Source organism: Scomber japonicus, chromosome 9, assembly GCF_027409825.1.
Source record: "Scomber japonicus isolate fScoJap1 chromosome 9, fScoJap1.pri, whole genome shotgun sequence".
Taxonomy (NCBI): Eukaryota; Metazoa; Chordata; class Actinopteri; order Scombriformes; family Scombridae; genus Scomber; species Scomber japonicus.
Window position 1 is genome coordinate 3611079 of NC_070586.1, and position 23069 is coordinate 3634147.

General features: G+C 40.3%; 1 protein-coding gene across 1 annotated transcript; it reads right to left on the minus strand.

The window, feature by feature from the left end:
- Positions 1–637: 637 nt before the first annotated feature.
- Positions 638–21242, minus strand: LOC128364297 (uncharacterized). Its single transcript, XM_053324834.1, has 7 exons — positions 21209–21242; positions 19943–20587; positions 19656–19712; positions 8615–9775; positions 7536–8490; positions 5600–6188; positions 638–877 (listed from the first exon to the last, which is right to left on the minus strand). Exons 1-7 carry the CDS (start codon positions 21240–21242, stop codon positions 638–640), a joined length of 3681 nt encoding a protein of 1226 aa, XP_053180809.1.
- Between the last annotated feature and the right edge of the window lie 1827 nt (positions 21243–23069).

Genomic DNA, 23069 nt, shown 5'->3' on the forward strand with positions numbered 1-23069 from the left:
ACTTTAAGGAACATTTCACTCTTTAATTTTTGTTTCTTTTTGCATTTTTATATAAAACTTAGTTTAGTTTAGTACTTAGTACCTTTACTGTAATACTGCATACTACATCACTATAATACTGCAGTACTTTTACTGTAATACTGCATACTACATCACTATAATACTGCAGTACTTTTACTGTAATACTGCATACTACATCACTCATAATACTGCATACTACATCACTATAATACTGCAGTACTTTTACTATAATACTGCATACTACATCACTATAATACTGCAGTACTTTTACTGTAATACTGCATACTACATCACTCATAATAATGCAGTACTTTTACTGTAATACTGCATACTACATCACTATAATACTGCAGTACTTTTACTGTAATACTGCATACTACATCACTATAATACTGCAGTACTTTTACTGTCATACTACATACTAAATCACTCATAATACTGCAGTACTTTTACTGTCATACTACATACTACATCACTCATAATACTGCAGTACTTTTACTGTAATACTGCATACTACATCACTCATAATACTGCAGTACTTTTACTGCAGTAGGATTTTTCATGCAGGACTTGTAATGTAGTATTTGTACATATCTGTATTGGTACTTTTACTGCATTAAAGTATCTGAGTACTTCTCCCTGTGTATATTTGCTTCATGCCAACTGTCTCACCTCCAGTCACAGCCTGGTAGAGCTTCTCCGGGTCGTGCATCAGGTCGCAGAGTGAAGCCAGAGCTCGCTGCTTCCTGTCGGCCTCCAGCTGCTGCAGCTCCCCGAACAGCTGCGGCACCGCGAGCCGCCCGAAGGCCACCGGAGCCCGGCTCGGATCTATGAGCACACCGGCCATCCGGAGCACCTGTGTGGAGCTTAGAAGCAGGTTCAACCCCGGTCACTCAGAAGCTAACCGGGATAATTAATGGAGTCAGCCGAAACGCTGGGCGGCCGTTGCTAGGTACCCGCATGTAAACAACAGGGCATAGTGATGCTGCGTTCACGGCCTCTGTCACAGTCTGGAAATCTGTGGTTCTACTGGGAAAATGACTGTGGCCGGGAAATGTGAAACAATACAAAATGTGAAACACTTTTACAAAGTTTGAGACAAATTTACATTTTGTAAAACATTTTTACATATCATACAACAAAATTATATTAGCAAAACACTTTAACAAGTCCCGAAACACTGAAACATGACCCAAACCGGAGAGGGAAAATATCAAATACCAGACGTGACGTGGAAGTGATAAAGTGAGCGGTGACAGTCTGTACACCAGTATGTTTACTCAGCTGTTTAATAAACAACACATATATACGTATACATGTCTATGAACTAAGCTAGCTGCTACTGTCATGCTGTGAACAACACTGAACTGACTCTTCTTCTCTCGACATTTTCACAACTAATCTCTTACCGACTCTACAGCACCACCTGGTGGCGGAATTTATACAACGCTTAACTCATGAATGAATCAACTGCAATGCAAATTAAACCATAAATGAACTAAATTACACACACAAAATACAAACGTAGAAGTTTTTGGTTAGCATACGTAAAGACAGCGATCACAGTAGGTTTTATTTAACCCTGTCGAAGAAAACATACATTACATAACAAAACAAATGCATTTCTCATAAACTCCTGGGGCTGCTGACAACAGTTAATGTTGAACACAGAAACTGTGCTTCTCTAAGATAAACTTGTGGGGTTTTGTGAGTAATTTAGTTCATTTAATGAATTAATTTGCATTGCAGTTGGTTTATTTATGAGTTAAGCGTTGTATAAATTCCGCCACCAGGTGGTGCTGTAGAGTCAGTAAGAAATTAGTTGTGAAAGCTTCAGGTTCAGTTGTGTTAGAGTGACACCTGCTGGTCACAACATGCAGCTGCACCGGCTCTGTGTCTACCTCTGTAGCCGCTTACTGACGGAGCAACTCTGTCCCTGTTCAGTGTCCGGACCTTTAACACAGAACAGTGAGGAGGAATAAAGTAGAAACCGGAGAGCAGCGACGAGAAATGACGGCAGACTATAACAGAGGTTAGATCGCCCCTGCTGTGTCCTCTCTGTTACATCCTTACGTGAGCCTATATTATATTACATTATATTATATTATATTATATATGTTACCCTAACAAATAAAATGGGACAAACATTAATAGTAAAATCACAGAAAGATATGAATATATTCAAATACTAACAAACCAGCAACACGTAGTGAAGCTGAAGTTGATGTTAGAGCTCCACCTGCTGGACACAACAGTGTAAAAACACACAGGTGAGGTTCAGAGCATTTTAATAATGTGACTGTGGACAAAATAACAGGAACCCAGTATAACAGGAATAACAGGAATAGTCTGTATGAGCTTTATGAAGTGTGTAATGTTTCATGATCCTGTCAGAAGTGTCTGATGTTCATGTTGGAGGCTGTAGTTTGTTCAGTGTCTTTCAGTCAGTGTTAGTTAGTGAAGGTACTGTGATTACTTACTGACAGCTCTGCTCACACACCTGTCCTCATTTCTGACAAGTTTCCTCCTGTCACATCACAAACATTCACAGAGACTGAGACTCAATGCAGACGATCTGTTTCCAAATATTAACACATGTAACAACCAAACTAACTTATGACTGACTTTTCATCAACTTTACAGAGTTTAAAACTCCTGTTGCTTCAGAGAACTGCAGCAGTGTAAATGTTTTTTATATGTATTTTTTATAATTAATTAATAACACAATATAATCATTATAATGTATTTTATGATAATTAATGCATACATAATAATTAATAACTTGATTAAAAAAGATGTTTACATTTTTAGTTTAAATGTTATTTATTCGTATTTGTCAGGATTTATTTTTTGAACACTGTAAGTATAGCAGGAATATCAGGAGTTACTTGGATGACATGATGAATGAACTAGAGAAATAAATGTAGAGGTGAATGAAGAGGAGAGTCAGATAAAACAAACTTCCTTCCACAGTGTCTCCTGTGCAGGTAGAAACAAACCTGTCAGCTCTGTTCTGTTTCATTAGTTTATCTGTGTGAAGAGTCTGTTTGACTTCAGCATTAAACATCAGTCCACACTGAACTACAGAGAAAACACTTTATTCATCTTTCTGCAACAATTAACAAACACAACAAAGATCAAATACAGAAAAGATGATCTGGGATTAATATGAATTATGTTTTAAGGTTTGTTCAGAATCATTTTTTTTAATTGACATCCAACAAAAAGCAAAGTGTTCATTGTGTATAATGATATTCTGATTAATCTGATTAGCAGTTTAAATGATATTCATACTTGTTTAATATTTGCTGTGATATTATTTCACTGATATTACAAACATCATGTTCTTCATATTCAAAAGAAAACAAAAATTATTTTAATGACAAGCAGAACTTTCAGCTGCTGAACTTCTAAACAATAACACAAACAATAAAGGAAAAGTGAATAAAACACAATAATGCAATAATTGGTAATAAACAGTACAGAAGAAAACAATATAACACAACATGTATATTTAGTAAAGATGGAAACTTTTTGATTTCACTGATATTACAAACATCATGTACTTCATATTCAAAAGAAAACAAATCACCAAGCGGAACTTCTAAATAATCTAAATAATCACACAAACAATAAAGGAAAAGAGAATAAAACAATCAATCCGTAATCCGTGTATCATTCGTTCTTTCTATTTTCGATTGGAAATCAAAAATCAAAAAAGGAAAAAGTGACAAATTATTTTGATTTTTGTTTTTAAATCTAACACACAAAAAAAGAAAAAATGTCTGGTTTTTCATGTTTCAATTTTAGGCTCAAATAAAAAATACGAAATGGAAAAACGGGCCACAGGACTGAATTTGATTTTAATATTTAATTGGTCGTTTACATGACCGGAAATGGCTCTGCACGCAGCAGAGAGAATTTATCACAGCTTGTACCATGAATTCCGGCGTCAGGTGATGCTTGTGATTTATGATAATGATAATGCTTAATGATAAACACATGGATACCTGTGGGACTATAAACAGCTGAGAAACAAGCCACAAAATACGACGGAGATTGTTATCTTTAGAAAGCAAACAGCAACCCACTGATAGGTTCACATGAGTGAGGGTAACTGGTCATTGTAAATATATACTTACAAATCTGGTGTAAAACTGCTACTACATTTTTACATATGGCGAAAAGACAATTTCGCAATTTTCCATTGATATATCACACCGGACCCAAGAATGGTGCGGACGTAAACACACCTCATACTCTGCCCCGGAACGCCTGGACACAACCATAAATGGTCAGCACGTGCATATTAATTAGCCATGTGCCCTCTGTGGAGCGGATACAAAGTGACAACAAAGACAAGGGGGGAGGTGGGGGGGAAGAAGCGGAACTTCTCCGAAAGCGAGATTACAGCGATATTGGGCAATAAATCAGTCAGAAAAATGATTTTGCATTTTAATAAACTACAATAAAAACAAAAACCTCCCAAATCTCATGGAAAGTGAGCAGAAAGAAGAATAATCTTATGTAATCTGAAAAATCCTGTTGATTTTATCAGTCATGTCCTCCTCTTTTAGCGTCACACGCTTTGTTCCCTTAAACAGCACATAGCTCTCCATGGTCCATGGTTGATGGCACCTGGCTCGTCCAGTGGTCCAGATCCATGGCGGCTAGAAAGCTAACGCTCATTACCAAACTTCCGGGTCACGACCAATTAAATATTAAAATCAAATTCAGTCCTGTGGCCCGTTTTTCCATTTCGTATTTTTTATTTCAGCCTAAAAATGAAATATGAAAAACCAGACATTTTTTCTTTTTTTGTGTTAGATTTAAAAACAAAAATCAAAATAATTTGTCACGTTTTCCTTTTTTGATTTTTGATTTCCAATCGAAAATAGAAAGAACGAATGATACACGGATTAAAAAGTGACACATTATTTTGTTTTTTGTTTTTAAACCTAACACAAAAAAAGAAAAAATGTCTGGTTTTTCATATTTCAATTTTAGGCTCAAATAAAAAATACGAAAAGGAAAAACGACACGGATAGTTTAGATATTAAAAGTTTGATTTATCACAGACTCAAATCAACATTTTTTCATTTGAAAAAGTTCATCTTCAGGATTTAGTTCATCTTTTAAATACACTTAATTTGGCCACAAAAACAATGTTCAAATATATCAACAGACCAGAATTACTGAATGATACTGACTAACCATTGATGTATATAAGGAGAAACTGTGAAATATGTCTCTTTTTAAAAAGAGAACTGAGAATAGAGAGATGAATTTCACTCTTCAGCGACTGCAATGTTTTCAACACACACATGGGTATGTGAGGATTAGATTAAAAAAGACGTCCTTAGATTTTAATCTTTTTCTTTTTTATAAACTCCAAAAAAGTGTAATAATCTCCTCTAATGTTAGTTTAATCTGTTAATTGTTTTAGGTTTTTTTATTTCAGGCATCTCAGTTATAATATTCTGCACTTGGGATCACCATCCATAAGTGTCTGTACCAATTCACTTATTTGTTCTTCATGTTTTTTCAGCAGAGTTTCTTTCTGATCTTCATTTTTCACCTTTTCCATTTCCTTTTCCTGTGTTTCCAGTAAGGTGCGGATTCTTTTCAGATTCTTTCTCTTTTTGGAGACACTTTTCACTAACTGACTGATTTGTCTTTGATATTTTTTCTTCTGTTCTTTTTCATCATTGGCTTTTAGTGCCTTTAACAGATCATACTGTTCATCTTTGTCTTTCAGTTGTTCCTCATACTCTTTCTTCTGAGCTTCAAATTCGTTCATGTGTTTCTCTTTGAATTCATTGAACTCTTCAGCTTTCTTTCTGGCTTCATCTTCATATTTCTTCTTTACATTCTCCAGCTCTTTATTGTATTTTTCCTCTAATTCTTTTCTCTCTTTCCCCTCTTGTTCTCTTCTGTTCTGATCTTCTTCTTTTCTTTTCTTTTCATATTCTTTTCTTTCCTGTTCATATTCTTCTTGGAGCTTTTTTATTCTTCTCTGTTCCTCTTGTCGTTTCTGTTCATCTTCTTGCTTTCGTTTCTCCCACATTTCTTTTTGTTTCTTCTCCCAGTTCTCTCGTTCTTTTCTCATCTCTTCTCTGTTCTCCTCCAGCTTTTTATTAATCATTTCTTTTTCTTCTGATTCTGACTTCATCTTTTTCTCCAAAGCTGCACGTTCCTGTTCCCACTTCTGTCGTTGCTTTTCTTCCTGTTCTCTCCTCTTCTTGTCTTCTTCTTCTCTCTTTTCCTGTTCTTTCTTTCTCTCTTCTCGTTCTTTCTGAATCTTTTCCTTCATTTCCTGTTCATATTCTTCTTGGAGCTTTTTTATTCTTCTCTGTTCTTCCTGTCGTCTCTGTTCATCTTCTTGCTTTGTTTTCTCACACATTTCTTGTTGTTTCTTCTCCCAGTCCTCTCGTTCTTTTCTCATCTCTTCTCTGCTCTCCATCAGCTTTCCATTAATCATTTCTTTTTCCTCTAATTCTGACTTCATCTTTTTCTCCAAAGCTGCACGTTCCTGTTCCCACTCCTGTTGCTGAATTTCTTCCTGTTCTCTCCTCTTCTTGTCTTCTTCTTCTCTCTCTTCCTGTTCTTTATTTCTCTGTTCACGTTCTTTCTGAATCTTTTCCTTCATTTCCTGTTCATATTCTTCTTGAAGCTTTTTTATTCTTCTCTCCTCCTCCTCTTGTCTCTGTTCATCTTCTTGCTTTCGTTTGTCCCACATTTCTTTTTGTTTCTTCTCCCAGTCCTCTCGTTCTTTTCTCATCTCTTCTCTGCTGTCCATCAGTTTTTTATCAATGATTTCTTTTTCTTCTGATTCTGACTTTATGTTTTTCTCCAAAGCTGTAAGTTTCTGTTCCCACTCCAGTCGCTGAATTTCTTCCTGTTCTTTCCTCTTCTTGTCTTCTTCTTCTCTCTCTTCCTGTTCTTTCTTTTTCTCTTCTCGCTCTTTCTTAATGTTTTCCTTCATTTCCTGTTCATATTCTTCTTGGAGCTTTTTTATTCTTCTCTTCTCCTCTTGTCGTCTCTGTTCATCTTCTTGACTTTGTTTCTCACACATTTCTTTTTGTTTCTTCTCCCAGTCCTCTCGTTCTTTTCTCATCTCTTCTCTGTTCTCCATCATCTTTTTATTAATCATTTCTTTTTCTTCTGATTCTGACTTTATGTTTTTCTCCAAAGCTGTAAGTTTCTGTTCCCACTCCTGTCGTTGCTTTTCTTCCTGTTCTCTCCTCTTCTTGTCTTCTTCTTCTCTCTCTTCCTGTTCTTTCTTTCTCTCCTCTCGTTCTTTCTGAATCTTTTCCTTCATTTCCTGTTCATATTCTTCTTGGAGCTTTTTTATTCTTTTCTGTTCCTCTTGTCGTTTCTGTTCATCTTCTTGTTTTCGTTTCTCACACATTTCTTTTTGTTTCTTCTCCCAGTCCTCTCGTTCTTTTCTCCTCTCTTCTCTGCTCTCCATCAGCTTTTTATCAATGATTTGTTTTTCCTCTGATTCTGACTTCATCTTTTTCTCAAAAGCTGCAAGTTTCTGTTCCCACTGCTGATGCTGAATTTCTTCCTGTTCTCTCCTCTTCTTGTCTTCTTCTTCTCTCTTTTCCTGTTCTTTCTTTCTCTGTTCTTGTTCTTTCTGAATCTTTTCCTCCTTTTCCTGAAGTTGTTTCTCTTTCAGTTTTCTCTCCTGTTCAATCTCTGCTCTCTCTTTTTCTATTCGTTTTTTAATTTCCTTAATTTCTTCTTTATGTCTTTTTTCAAACTCCTCCCTCTCTCTCTTCATCTCTTCTTCCTTCTCTTTCAGGATCTTCTCCATTTCCTTCCTTATTGCTGCCTCTGCCTCTTGCAGCATCTCATTGGTGAAGCAGCTGCCGCCATTTTTCTTCACCATGGAGTCAATCTTGTTTATCAGCTCACTGACTTGTGTGTGGCTCCCTTCCTCGCAGTTATTAAACACATGGTATCTTCCTCCACAGTCAGCAAGCAGCTTCTTAAAGGAATTATCACATTTCTTGTTAATGTATTCTTCAATGGACATCCTGCTACGCTGCAGGTCATCTCCTCTTGTGAAAAGAATGATGGTGAACTTTTCTGAATCCTTCCCGAAGCCTTCCTTGATGAGTTTTAATGTCTCCTTCTCTTCTGCTGTGAATCTGCCAATCGGTAACACCAACAGGAAGACATGTGGTCCTGGAGCCAGAAGACTGATGCATTGCACCATCTCCTCATTAACCTCTTTATGAGACAAAGTGGTGTCAAACAGACCAGGAGTGTCGACCACGATGACACGACGACGGTCTCCTTCACTCTGTTCTTTCTGACACTGTCTGGTGACTGATGTTTGACTTAATTCAGCTTTAAATGCTTCTCTTCCCAGAATGGTGTTTCCTGTAGAGCTCTTTCCACAGCCAGTCTTCCCTAAAAGAACAATCTTGAGACACTCTGAGTTCTGTTTCTCATCATCACCTGTAACATCAAAACAACTGCAGTTACTTTAAATGTTCACAGTTGCTACAGTACAGTGCTGTAGACTCAATAATGTAAGACAGGACATGATTTATTACACATAAAAATGCTTTAAATTACTCACCAGTGATCTCGTTCTTCTTTTTCAACTTCTCAAGTTCAGCTTGTTGTTGTATGAGTTTATCCATCTGGGCATGTGCAAAGGTCTCCGTTGTATAGCAACATGGTTTATTTTCAGATTGTCTCATCTTCTCCACAATATCCAACATCTCAGAGATCTGCTGCTTGTTCTTGATGTTGAGAACAACACATCTTCCTCCACAGCTCTGACGGAGCTCCTGGATCTCTCTGTTCTTTTTTATGAAGTCAGAAACAGCTGGAGCTGTAGAATCTGACTCCACAGTGAACAGAATCATGATGAAGTCATTGACTCGAGAGCTGAATGCGTTCTGGATGGTCTTTAACTCTCCCTTGTCTTCACCAGTAAGGGGACCCACAGGTAGGACCAGGATGAAGGCATGGACACCCTCAGGATCAAAGAGGGAGATACAGTTGAATGATTCCTTCATCACTGCCTCCTGAGGTTTTCCATAAAAGGCAGGCAGCTCCACCAGAGAAACCCAACGTCCACACACCTTTCCCTGATGTTGAACACACTCTGATGAGCTGGAGACTGAATGAAGCTCTGTCTGACCTAAAATGGCCTTGGCTGCTGAAGTCTTCTCTGCTCCTCTCCACCCACACAGAACCAGGTTTAAAGACTTTGGTCTTCTGGTCTCTTCAGTGAAGGTGAGGAAGGTTCCTCTGTTTTGATGAACAATCTTCTCCATTAACTGTCGGTGGTTGTTGTCAAACATGTTGTAGTATCTTCCTCCACAGTCTTTAATCAGCTGATTCACAGTGAAACTTGTTGTATTCTCCTTGTGTGTGATGATGACCATGGAGTGTTTAAAAGCATCTCGACCAAACAAACTCAGGATGAACTTCAGTCTTTCTTTGTCATTTTCATTGAACTCAGAAGGATTCACTAACAGCAGCAGAACATTTGGTCCAGGGAGGCACAGATTCATGCATCTTCTCACTTCTTCTCTCACTGTCTGCTCAGACTGACTGAAGATGTCTGAAGTTTTTACTACAGTCAATGGTTTTCCTCTCCACTCTCCACAGGCGGCCACACAGGAGGGATTTTTTTGGCAATTAAATTGTTCTTTCTCAGTAATGAAGTTGCCAAGTGTTGTCTTTATGTCGTCCTTTTCCCCCACCAGCACAATCCTCAGTGTAGAGACTGAAAAACAACAAAGAGAAAAATCACATGACCACAGTGGTGACAACAGTCGACCTAATTTCAGCTTCTTATGCTGCGTTCCATTGTACTCGGAACACGGAAAGATCCGACCTCCGAGTTGGAAAAGTGCAATGGAACGGCCTTTGAAGACAATTATACCTATCAATAAAGCCAAATGAAACTAACCAATTATCTAAACTACAAAAATGCATTAAGGACATAAAAGCCTGGATGACCTGCAACTTCCTGTTATTAAACTCAGAAAAAACTGAAGTTATTGTGCTTGGCCCTAAACACCTTAGAAATTCACTATCAAACGACATAATTACTCTGGATGGCATTACTCTGGCCTCCAGCTCCACTGTAAGGAACCTAGGAGTTATATTTGATCAGGATCTGTCCTTTAATTCCCACATAAAACAAATTTCAAGGACTGCCTTCTTTCATCTGCGTAATATTGCAAAAATTAGACATATCCTGTCTCAAAATGATGCTGAAAAACTAGTCCATGCATTTGTTACTTCTAGGCTGGACTACTGCAATTCATTATTATCAGGCTGTCCTAACAAGTCTCTAAAGACTCTCCAGCTGGTCCAGAATGCAGCTGCCCGTGTTGTGACAAAAACTAGAAAGAGAGATCATATTACTCCCATCTTGGCTTCACTGCATTGGCTTCCCGTAAAATTCAGAATAGAATTTAAAATCCTTCTCCTCACCTTCAAAGCTCTCAATGGTCAGGCCCCATCATATCTCAAAGAACTGATCGTACCTTATGTACCTACTAGAAGACTGCGCTCCCAGCATGCAGGTCTACTTGTGGTTCCTAGTATCTCTAAAAGTAGAACAGGAGGTAGAGCCTTCAGCTATCAGGCTCCTCTCCTGTGGAACCATCTTCCAGATTTGGTCCGGGGGGCAGACACCCTCCCTACATTTAAGAGTAGGCTTAAAACTTTCCTTTTTGATAAAGCTTATAGTTAGGGCTCTTTGAGCTCTTAACTTATGCTGCCATAGGCTTAGATTGCCGGGGGACCCCCACCCCCATGATGCACTGGGCCTCTCTCTCCTCCTCCTCCCTCTCTCTCTCTCTATCTATCTATATCCATTAACACTCATGTTCTATTAATGCATTCAATAACCTAAACTTCTTCCCCGGAGTTGTCTTTCTGGTTTCTGGTTTCTGGCTCTGCTTTCTCGTCCCACAGGTAATCTGGGCCTGTAGACGTCCGGATGACGGATTCCAGTCCCGGACCATCTGGCTCCATTGTTGATTTTCATTGTGCCTCTCTCCTCTATCCTTCCTTTCTCTCCTCTCAACCCCAACCGGTCGAGGCAGATGTCCGCCCACTTCTGAGTCTGGTTCTGCCTGAGGGTTCTTCCTGTTAAAAGGGAGTTTTTTCTCGCCACTGTTGCTCATGTGGGAATGTTGGGTCTCTTTAAAGTTAAAACCTGAAGAGTTGGGTTTAGAACCTGCTCTATGTGTAAAGTGCCTTGAGATAACTTTGTTGTGATTTGGCGCTATACAAATAAAGATTGATTGATTGATTGATTGAAGTCGGAACTCCGACTCGAGAACTCGGGAAATATCCAAGCAGCCCGAGTCGGGGGGATGACGTCATAGCAAGATGGCGGCGCACATTGTCAGAGGTAAATATCACCCTCCTCTCAACTATTACTGTTATTGTGCTACAAAAAGAAATAGAAAATGATTTCAAATTAATCTCTACATCTACAAATCAGAAGGCAATTAAGACTATAAATATTTCTACAATCATTTGTTTGATTTGATATAATCTACCCCTGGCCCCACTGTTTGTTTGTTTTTTCATTCCATTGTTTTCTGTATACTGTTCTATGTATACTTTTCCGTCTTCAAAATGGATTTCTTGATGGATAGTGACAGCAGTAATGCATACCTGATAGATAGATAGATAGATTTACTGACCCTGAGGGAAATTCTTTTTGACAGCTGCTCACACATAGCAAAACATTCACACCACAATACTGAATAAGATAATGGGTAGAATAGATGAAGTAATAATAATAGTTAAATAATAATGATGAATAATAATCAAGTAATGATAATGAATATAATAATAACACAACAATTATGAATAATACTAATAATCAAATAAATGTAATAACTACTGCTACATGATATCCAATAGAAAGACATTTCTTTATTTATCCTTCTTATTTTACACATTATAGATGTTTAAGCAAGGAGGAAATTATGGAATAGGGAATACAGTGCAGCATTTGTTGACATCTGCAAGGCTCGCATGCAAGGTTCCCCTCGCTGCTGCGTTTAATGGCGTGTTATTTAAGTTGTACTTACAGCATATTGCGCCTGTCTTTCTCTCTCTCCCTGAAGTAACTGATATACTTCCACATAAGTGTTTTTTGATGCTCAAACAACATCCAAACAAACATCACCTTTCTGTGGTCGGCCATGTTTTCCGAGTTTGCACAAATGGAACGCATTTACCTCGGAAGTTGGAACTTCCGACTCAGATCTTTCTGAGTTCCGAGTGCAATGGAACGCAGCATAAGACACAGCAGATATTTAAACATGATGAAAAACAGCTTTACAGATAAATCTGAGTTACAGGAGGAAGTAAACAAGTCACCATCACTGTGGTGGTAAAACCCACAAATATTACTGTAATGTATTTCATTTTCATCAATTATTGATGAATATATATATGTATATTGTATGTTCATGTGTTTATTGATTAGGCTGACCAAACGTCTTCTTCTCCCCGGACATGTCCACTTTTTACGTCCCGTCCGGGTTTTTTTATTAATTGATGATAATGTCTGGTTTTCCTTCTGTGTGTGTGTATATGTGTGTGCCCCCCTCGCCTGGTTGTCAGAGAGGAATCCCAGAGAGGCTGCCCTGTGGGCGGATCTCCAAAACTCAACAAAAAAGAAAGCAGCAGACACTGGCGATGCAGCTGAATCGTTCAAGATGCCAAAACGCAAATGCACATTCACAGATGAACTGCGAAAAAAAATCCCAGTTTACCGACCCAGTCAGGACATGTGGGAGGCTGAGTGCACCGTGTGCAAAGCTGGTACATATGTGTCTGTGTCCAATAAAGGAGGGACCTCAAAGCTCATATGGACACAGACAAACAACAAAGGCAGTGCAAGGTGAGAGTAGTTCAGCAAAGTTGACTGAGATCTTTGTGAAACCCGGAAAAACAGGATGCTGTAAATGCAGCAGAGGGTGCATTGGCATTTCATTCTGTGAAACACCACCACAGCTACAGGTCTATGGATTGCACTCTTTTTTTTCAATTGAGGCATAATAAAGAAAGTTCAATAACCTCTGAAAAGCCTATCTGAATTTCTGTCTTTGAGAGATTTTATTTTGTAATATAACAAAATCCCCTCCCTGAGCTACTACCTTACCGTGGTGGAGGGGTTTGCGTGTCCCAATGACCCCAGGAGCTCAGTTGTCGGGGGCTTTATGCCCCTGGTAGGGTCTCCCATGGCAAACAGGTCCGGGGGGAGGGGCCAGACAAAAGGTAGCTCAGAAAACCCCGATGACGAGCAAGATATTTGGATTTTCGTGTCCCTTGCCCGGACGCGGGTCACCGGGGCCCCCCCCTGGAGCCAGGCCTGGGGGTGGGGCTCGGAGGCGAGCGCTTGGTGGCCGGGCCTTCCCCCATGGGGCCCGGCCGGGCATAGCCCGAAAAAGGGACATGGGACCCCGCTCCCACAGACCCACCACCAGTGAGAGGGGCCAAAGGGGTCGGGTGCAATGTGAGCTGGGCAGCGGCCGAAGGCGGGGACCTTGGCGGTCCGATCCTCAGCTGCAGAAGCTAGCTCTAGGGACGTGGAACGTCACCTCTCTGGTGGGGAAGGAGCCTGAGCTGGTGCGTGAGGTTGAGAAGTTCCGGCTAGATATAGTCGGCCTCACCTCGACGCACAGCAAGGGCTCCGGAACCAGTCTCCTTGAGAGGGGTTGGACTCTCGTCCACTCTGGAGTTGCCACTGGTGTCAGGCGCCGGGCAGGGGTGGCAATACTTATTGCCCCCCGGCTTGGTGCCTGTATGTTGGAGTTTACCCCGGTAGACGAGAGGGTGGCCTCCCTCCGCCTTCGGGTGGGGGGACGGATCCTGACTGTTGTTTGTGCCTATGGTCCAAACAGCACTTCAGAGTATCCAGCCTTTTTGGACTCCTTGGAGGGGGTGCTGGAAAACACTCCCCCTGGGGATTCCCTCGTTCTGCTGGGGGACTTCAACGCCCATGTTGGTAGCGACAGTGAGACCTGGAAGGGTGTGATTGGGAGGAACGGCCCCCCTGATCTGAACCCGAGCGGTGTTCTGTTATTGGACTTCTGTGCTCGTCACGGATTGTCCATAACGAACACCATGTTCAAGCATAAGGGTGTCCATATGTGCACTTGGCACCAGGACACCCTAGGCCGCAGTTCGATGATTGACTTTGTAGTCGTGTCGTCGGACTTGCGGCCGCATGTCTTGGACACTCGGGTGAAGAGAGGGGCGGAGCTGTCAACTGATCACCACCTGGTGGTGAGTTGGCTCCGATGGTGGGGGAGGATGCCGGGCAGACCTGGCAGGCCCAAACGTATTGTGAGGGTCTGCTGGGAACGTCTGGCAGAGTCTCCTGTCAGAGAGAGTTTCAACTCACACCTCCGGGAGAGCTTCGACCATGTACCGGGGGAGGCGGGGGACATTGAGTCCGAGTGGGCCATGTTCCGTGCCTCCATTGTCAAGGCGGCTGACCGGAGCTGTGGCCGCAAGGTGGTCGGTGCCTGTCGGGGCGGCAATCCCCGAACCCGCTGGTGGACACCGGCGGTGAGGGATGCCGTCAAGCTGAAGAAGGAGTCCTATAGGGCCTTTTTGGCCTGTAGGACTCCGGAGGCAGCAGACAGGTACCGGCAGACCAAGCGGAGCGCATCTAGGGCGGTCTCTGAGGCAAAAACCCGGACATGGGAGGAGTTCGGTGAGGCCATGGAAAAAGACTTCCGTACGGCTTCGAAGAGATTCTGGACCACCATCCGGCGTCTCAGGAGGGGGAAGCAGTGCACCGTAAACACTGTGTACGGTGGGGACGGTGCGCTGCTGACCTCGACTCGGGACGTTGTGGATCGGTGGAAGGAATACTTCGAAGACCTCCTCAATCCCACCAACACGCCTTCTGGTAAGGAAGCAGGGCCTGGGGGCTTGGGTGTGGGCTCTCCTATCTCTGGGGTGGAGGTCGCCGAGGTGGTTAAAAAGCTCCTCGGTGGCAGGGCCCCGGGGGTGGATGAGATCCGCCCCGAGTTCCTCAAGGCCCTGGATGCTGTGGGGCTGTCATGGTTGACACGACTCTGCAGCATCGCGTGGACATCGGGGGCAGTGCCTCTGGATTGGCAGACTGGGGTGGTGGTCCCTCTTTTTAAGAAGGGGGACCGGAGGGTGTGTTCCAATTACAGGGGAATCACACTCCTCAGCCTCCCTGGTAAGGTCTATTCGGGGGTGCTGGAGAGGAGGGTCCGTCGGATAGTCGAATCTCGGATTCAGGAGGAGCAGTGTGGTTTTCGTCCGGGCCGTGGAACAGTGGACCAGCTCTACACCCTCTGCAGGATCTTTGAGGGTGCATGGGAGTTTGCCCAACCAGTCCACATGTGTTTTGTGGACTTGGAGAAGGCATTCGACCGTGTCCCTCGGGGGATCCTGTGGGGGGTTCTCCGGGAGTATGGGGTATCGGACTCCCTGATAAGGGCCGTCCGTTCCCTGTATGACCGGTGTCAGAGCTTGGTCCGCATTTCCGGCAATAAGTCGGACTTGTTTCCAGTGAGAGTTGGACTCCGCCAGGGCTGCCCTTTGTCACCGATCCTGTTCATAATTTTTATGGACAGGATTTCTAGGCGCAGCCAGGGTGTAGAGGGGATCCGGTTTGGTGACCTCAGGATTGGGTCACTGCTTTTTGCAGATGATGTGGTCCTGTTGGCTTCATCAGACCGTGACCTCCAACTCTCACTGGATCGGTTCGCAGCCGAGTGTGAAGCGGCCGGGATGAAAATCAGCACCTCCAAATCCGAGGCCATGGTCCTCAACCGGAAAAGGGTGGAGTGCACTCTTCGGGTCGGGGATGAGATTCTGCCTCAAGTGGAGGAGTTCAAGTACCTCGGGGTCTTGTTCACGAGTGAGGGAAGGATGGAACGGGAGATCGACAGGCGGATCGGTGCGGCGTCTGCAGTAATGCGGACTCTGCACAGATCCGTCGTGGTGAAGAGAGAGCTGAGCCGAAAGGCGAAGCTCTCGATTTACCAGTCGATCTTCGTTCCTACCCTCACCTATGGTCATGAGCTTTGGGTAGTGACCGAAAGAACAAGATCGCGGGTACAAGCGGCCGAAATGAGCTTCCTCCGTAGGGTGGCTGGGCTCTCCCTTAGAGATAGGGTGAGAAGCTCAGTTATCCGGAGGGAGCTCGGAGTAGACCCGCTGCTCCTCCACGTCGAGAGGAGCCAGATGAGGTGGTTCGGGCATCTAATCAGGATGCCTCCCGGACGCCTCCCTGGTGAGGTGTTCAGGGCACGTCCCACCGGTAGGAGACCCCGGGGAAGACCCAGGACACGCTGGAGAGACTATGTCTCTCGGCTGGCCTGGGAACGCCTCGGGGTCCCCCTGGAAGAGCTGGACGAAGTGGCTGGGGAGAGGGAAGTCTGGGCTTCCCTGCTTAGGCTGCTGCCCCCGCGACCCGACCCCGGATAAGCGGCAAGAAGATGGATGGATGGATGGATATAACAAAATATTCTATCCATACATATAAACTTTAAATATATTAAAATTATAAGGAATCTTTGAGTAAACTGCGAGTATCATTTAAGTAGGTTCATGGCCGGCCGAGTGTCCACTTTTTTGGAAATCAAAATCTATGTCACCCTATTATTGATTAATTTCATTAAATTAGTGCCACAGGTGCACAGCTCCGAGACAAAGAGGAGTGCCTCGAAGCATACATCAAAATGTAAAACAACACAAAATGTCACCTTTTTTCGGAGTCACCTAGCTCTCTCATACCTGCAGGTAGAAACGTGATTCAAACTTTAAAACGGAGGAAAACTTGTCCTCTCTCCAAAATAAAAAACTTTTTACATAACATGTAAACTCTTCAAACTATGGGCAGTCAAATGAGGAGTGGAAATTTTTTTCGTCAAAGTTAGAGTGGAAGCGGCAGTTAGCTTGAGTGTGAGAAGCAGTAAAAAATAACCTTAATTTTTATTTTTAACTCGAGCTCACGGCCAACTGTAAAAAGGAGACAAATAATTTTTGTCAAAATGTCGACATAAGTGTTGGGATTCATAAAATGTGACGTTGGTTGCCAGCTAACCAAGCTAGTATTGATTCTCTCTCTCTCTCTCTCTCTCTCTCTCTCTCTCTCTCTCTCTCTCTCTTTATATACATATATATATATATATATATGTATATAAAGATGTATATATGTGTACAGGGTATGTATGAAGTGTAAAATGCTGTAGTGTAGTGCTTAGACTGTCTTGTGCTCTGTGTGCTACTCTCTGCTTACATCTACTGTTACACTTGATACTGACCAGTAAGATGTACTTAATACTGCAACAGTAAAAGTTACTGAGTTAGTGGTAGTGCAATTCTTGAAACCAGAATATGATCAGGGTGACTTTTGAACACAGGAAATAAATCATGTACTCATCCCAGCAGTAGCCCCGTGGCACTCAAAATTTCCCTGGAATTTTCTAGTTTAATTAATACTATTGTATTGTAGTTAATATTTATTTATTCTTCATTCATGTTATTTTTTTCACTAAAACTGCATCATACTTAATTTACAGTTTTTAAGCTGAATCATTTCCACATTCACAAAAAAAACCTTCATCTGTCAGAGGGAGCGACTGTAAAACATGCTTCAGTCTTCTAAAGGAGTTTCCTGTCTCTCTCTACTAATCTATGCAAAAAAATAAAATAAATAATAATCATTTAATCAGTTTTCAAAGTTGAAATATTTGGATGAAATGATACTTGAAACTGACTTTCAAATGCTTCACGTCCATGCAGGGGCGATTCTAGGATTAGAACTTTAGGGGGGCTCAGCTCCAATGAGAATTTGACATTCAATGCTCAGTGTTTCCCACTGAATTTTCAAGGGGGGTCTGGAAGAAAACTTTTGTACATTTTTCTGGTGCACTCTGAGAGTACTTTCTACATTGTGTTTCTTCAAATTACTAAACTGTCTTTGCTGATCAATAACTTCCAGATGTCTTAGAAGTGGATCAGGATCAGAGTTGATTTATTGTACAAATGCAAATAAAGAAGATCTCTCATTAAGACTCACTTGCACTCTCTAGCTCACTCTACCGCCGCGTCAGTCGATCCGGTGTTTTGATTTAACTGGTGACTTTCTCACATTACAAGATACCTTACAAGAGGTGAATAAGTCTTCTGAGCACAATTTAACTTTAGCGTAACTTAGATATTAAACACAGATGAGTATTTAAAGAGGATTAAACTACTAAATTTAAGGCTTTTAAGAGAACACCTCCGTGAAAGTCACCATTTAACACAGTCACCAATCAAACTAAAACACCGGCTCTGACAGAGCAACTCTGTCCCTGTTCAGTGTCCGGACCTTTAATACAGAACAGTGAGGAGGAATAAAGTAGAAACCGGAGAGAAATGATGGCAGACTATAATAGAGGTTAACGTTAGTCTCTTGTCCCTGCTTCCATGCATGTCCTTGTTTATTCATGTATTAACTATAGACTCTGTAGCCACACCAGTAAATAACACAGCACCTCAAATTGTAGACTCCAACATCCCAGTCCTGGGAATATACTGGATATGAACGTTAAAAGTGAAATCAGTATTTTTTCTATACTGTAGAACAGCATTATGTGCTAAGCTGGTGACAACTCGGAACTGGGGAACTCCCCGTTGAAAACTCCAAATTCCTTCATCAAAGCGTTCCAGACATTAACACTACCTACTGTTGTGTGATGGTATATCATATAAATAGCAGACAGTTGCCCTTCTCAAAGTACCAGTACCATGAATCCTATAGTGTATGCCATATAGCTCATGATTAATGCATTAGTTAGCTGTTACTTAATGCTTATTCAGTCCAAATAATCACCATTAGTAAATGATTACTAGAAACGTTATTAACGGCTTACTAATATATGAACTAACGTGTTAATTAATGCTGAGTAGTGCATGCATAATGATAACTAATTACATTATTCAACTTTTATTAATGCTTAATAATTTATTAATTAACTTTGAGTATTAAACATTAATTAAGTGCTTACTAATGCATTAGCTAATGTGTTACCTAATGCTAAGTAATACATAATAATTATTGTTCATGTATTATTAAACAGTTAATTGATGTTTAATAATGCACTAAACTAATGTTAATTAAGGGACCCTTATTGTAAAGTGTTACCCTAGGATCTCTCTAAGTCTCTTTTGTTCAGTCTTCAACTGACTTTGTCACTTTTTATGTGAAAAACTAATACAACACCATGAAGGTCATAAAGGAGAGACTGTGTGAAAGTGTGCACTGATATCTACATGTATAGTTCATCATGTGGAGACTACAGAGACACACCTGGAGGCTACACGCTGAACTGACAGGTTGAGTAAATATTGATTAGGGATTTTATTTAACCTCTGCTGTTTTAAGCTAGTGGTACACATGTGTCTTAAATAACAAGCCAGTAAACAGATGGACAGTTTATTTTAGGAACATCTCCAGCTGGAGGACAAAGCTCAGCTGTTACACTAACAAGGAGAATTTGAGATTTAATCAGATGGATGCAGTCGATCAAATTTCAAATAAAACATTATAATAATAAACATAGTATTTGGGCTGAATGTAATCTACTTACACTGGTTGTCTGTACATCCAGGTGGTGATGGAGTTTGTGATGTCTGAGGCCTGAACCCTGTGAAAAGACAAAAACATCAATTACAGAGAATCAACTTTATCTTATAGATGTCTAATATACATGATAATTAGTAAGTTCACTCACTGTTGAAGATGTTTTTTGCTGGATTCAAGAAAGATTTCAACCCTGTAAAAAATAAATGTAAACCAAAATAACTCTTAACTTTCTGTTCAAACTTCATCACAGATCATTTGTATTCATCACAGTAAAAACATTCCTGAACTCACCAGCAGCTTTAACAGTATCCAAGCGGGTCCTGGCTGTTTCCTCTTGTTTCATACTTCCATGTTCACTTGGTAAAACAGCTGCTGCTTCCTCAAATGCTTCACAGATCAAATGATCTCCATTGTTTTCATTCACAATTTGGTCCATGATCTGTAACAGCTTTGGACGTTGAAGGTTCTTCTGCCAAAATAACTTGGATTTACATTTACTGATCATGTCTTTGAACTGTGGCTGTTTCATACTTTTCTTCATCAAACCTGAACTCTTCTCTCTTTGTGTTGATATCAGTATCACTGAACGATCAAATGATCGATCACTAAAGAATTCAAGGATTGATTGTAGTCTCTCCTTGTGTTGCTCAGTGAAGTCTTCAGGCTGTAGAACCAGCAGGAACACATGAGGTCCAGGATCAGAGAATCTCACACAGTTTTCTACATGTTCTGATAGTTTGTCTTCAGAGATGTTCGGATTCAGCAGATCTGGGGTGTTGATGAGAGCTATTTTTTTCTCATTCAACTGTCCACTGACTCTCAGACAGTGATCTGGTTCTTCTTCAGTGTTGAACACAGTTTCTCCCAGTATGAAGTTCCCCACTGAACTCCTCTCAGACCAGCTGTTCCCCAGCAGAACAACCCTCAGCTCAGACACTGAAATGAAAAGTGATGTGAATAAAATAAAGTGAACTCTGAAGTTATTGTGCTAAACACCTTAGAAACACATAAATGATATAACTACTCTAGATGACCCTGACAATCTGGAAAAATGTCAATAATATTAATCTGACTGCTTTAAAATTCATATTTGACAATTTCAGCAATTTCAAAACCTCCATAGATAATCTCTCCACCAAATCTGACTATTTGGAAAACCAGCCATGACAGAATAATATTATAATTGATAGAGTTTCAGATGAAAAGGCAGAAACCAAGAAACTCCTTTCTGATCACTTAAAAGTAGATCCAGAATTTGTAGAAACTGAAAAAGCACACAGAACGGGTTTGATGCAGGAGGGCGGCTTAGATCAACTGAGGCAAAAAGACAGAGAAGATGTCTGTAGCAGTAGCGATCCCTGATATGAGCTAATTGGGCAAGCGCCCAGGGCAGCATTTTGTCATGACTCATGGGTGGCGACACAAAAAAAAAAGGTTTATACGGCAAAGTGGTTTTCTATTATTTGCATGTCAAGTCAATCTATCACTCTGTTGTGCCGTGTGCACAGAAGCTGTGAGAGAAGGGGAGGGGGACAGTTCACTTCTGCGTCTCCCTACTGGAACGGGCAGGGGGAATGGGGACCCACTTCATAGAGCAATACTGCAATGGAATTAGTCACACCTCTACTTTCTTTCAAATAGCGCACATTTCATTAATAATATTATAAATACAGGCCTATAGTTCATTCACATTTTTATTTTTCTGGGTTGTGTGAAATGGCTAAAAAAAAAAGGTGATACAAAATGAATCTGTGTACCTCCAAGGTGAATTGGTTTAGTATTGTGCCATTTAAACAGTGTGTTAAATGCAGTAGTGTAATAATTAGATTCTCTTCAGTGTGTTTTCCATTGTTCTGATGAAGGATTTGTGCAATTGAGAAATATTATTCTCTATTTCAATATTATTATTATATTATTATTTATATTATCATTTTTTTCCACAGATTTTTTATATTTAACATATATCATTAGAAGTCCTTCTGGACATATAATAAATATTAATTAAATATATATTTAATATGGTTATTAAATATGTATTTAATGTATTTAATAAATATATATTTAATATATTTATTAAATATATATTTATTATATATTATTTATTATATGTCCTTGTGGACAGGGTGTCATTCAAGCTAGAACTGCCACTGGCCTGAAAGCAGCTAATTATTATATTTATGAGGATTTTTCAGAAAAATAACTTTTACCTCAACTAAAGGAACAACAAGAACTAAATAATTTTTTATACATCAGATTTGATCAATGGGAAGTATCCCCATCACACCTCAGTAGAGTTCTCACTTATATGATATGTGTTGTTTATCTTTTATTTCAACAGTTCCAAAATATTAAATGTCATCCTTGATGATCTCTCCTCTGGTTCCTCTCAATCCTCCTCAAGCGGAAACGCTTCAAACTCAACAATTTATTCCAACTTGGTCTTTTATCTATTTGAACTTTAAGATGACTGTAAGAACTATATCGTATATATCTCTTTTAATCCAGATCTATTATTTTCTTCAAAATACATATCTATAAATGCTGACTCCTATGATATAAATAATTAAATAATGCTTATTGGCCATCTGCATGTTATTATTATTATTCTGAAAAACAGTTTAATTCTCTTACTGCAACCTACAGACCAACAGCTTGCCTACTATCTGAACATAACAAGCCTTCACAGAAATTATAACAATTTATCATTTTCTATCATCACTGAATCACTGAATCATGTCCTCTCAATAACTGAATTGTCTGAAACATTGTTTAATGAAGAAATTCACTCACTATTCAATCGTTCAGATTATACTGGCACACACAGGTATAGAGGAAGCAGAGATATCTCTCTTTATGTAAAAAAGGGTCATGATTTCAAACAGTGAAGTTTCATGGATGTAATTTCAGATCTATTTTTCTAAATTAGAAATAAATGTGATTGTAGGATTTATATATAATCTTCTGAATATTGATATCAACAACTTCATAGACTGGCTATTAAGGGTTTTATAAGTTTGGGGTTTTAAAGGGTTTTAAACTTTGCTCCTCAGTAGTTGATTTTAATATCAATTTATTAAAGAGATATTCTCTGAGAGGAGAGATGTTTTGGGAAAACTTGATGACTGAGATTATTAAAAGATTGTTTGGACAGAAACAGAAACATTTCTGAGACTGACTGTGATGCAGAGGAGAACACATGATGTTTCTACAGAACATCATTTAACTATTTTGATGTCTTCTGGCTCTCAGCTCTCTACTCAATGTATACTGTATATACAAACCTGAACTTTCACTTTTTCTATTACTCCAAAGACAGTTTTTTACTGCTTACACTATCACTAAAGAAATATAATGGAACAGCAAAGCGGAACAATAATTACTGTAAAAACTGCTGTATAATGATAACTATAAAGATAAT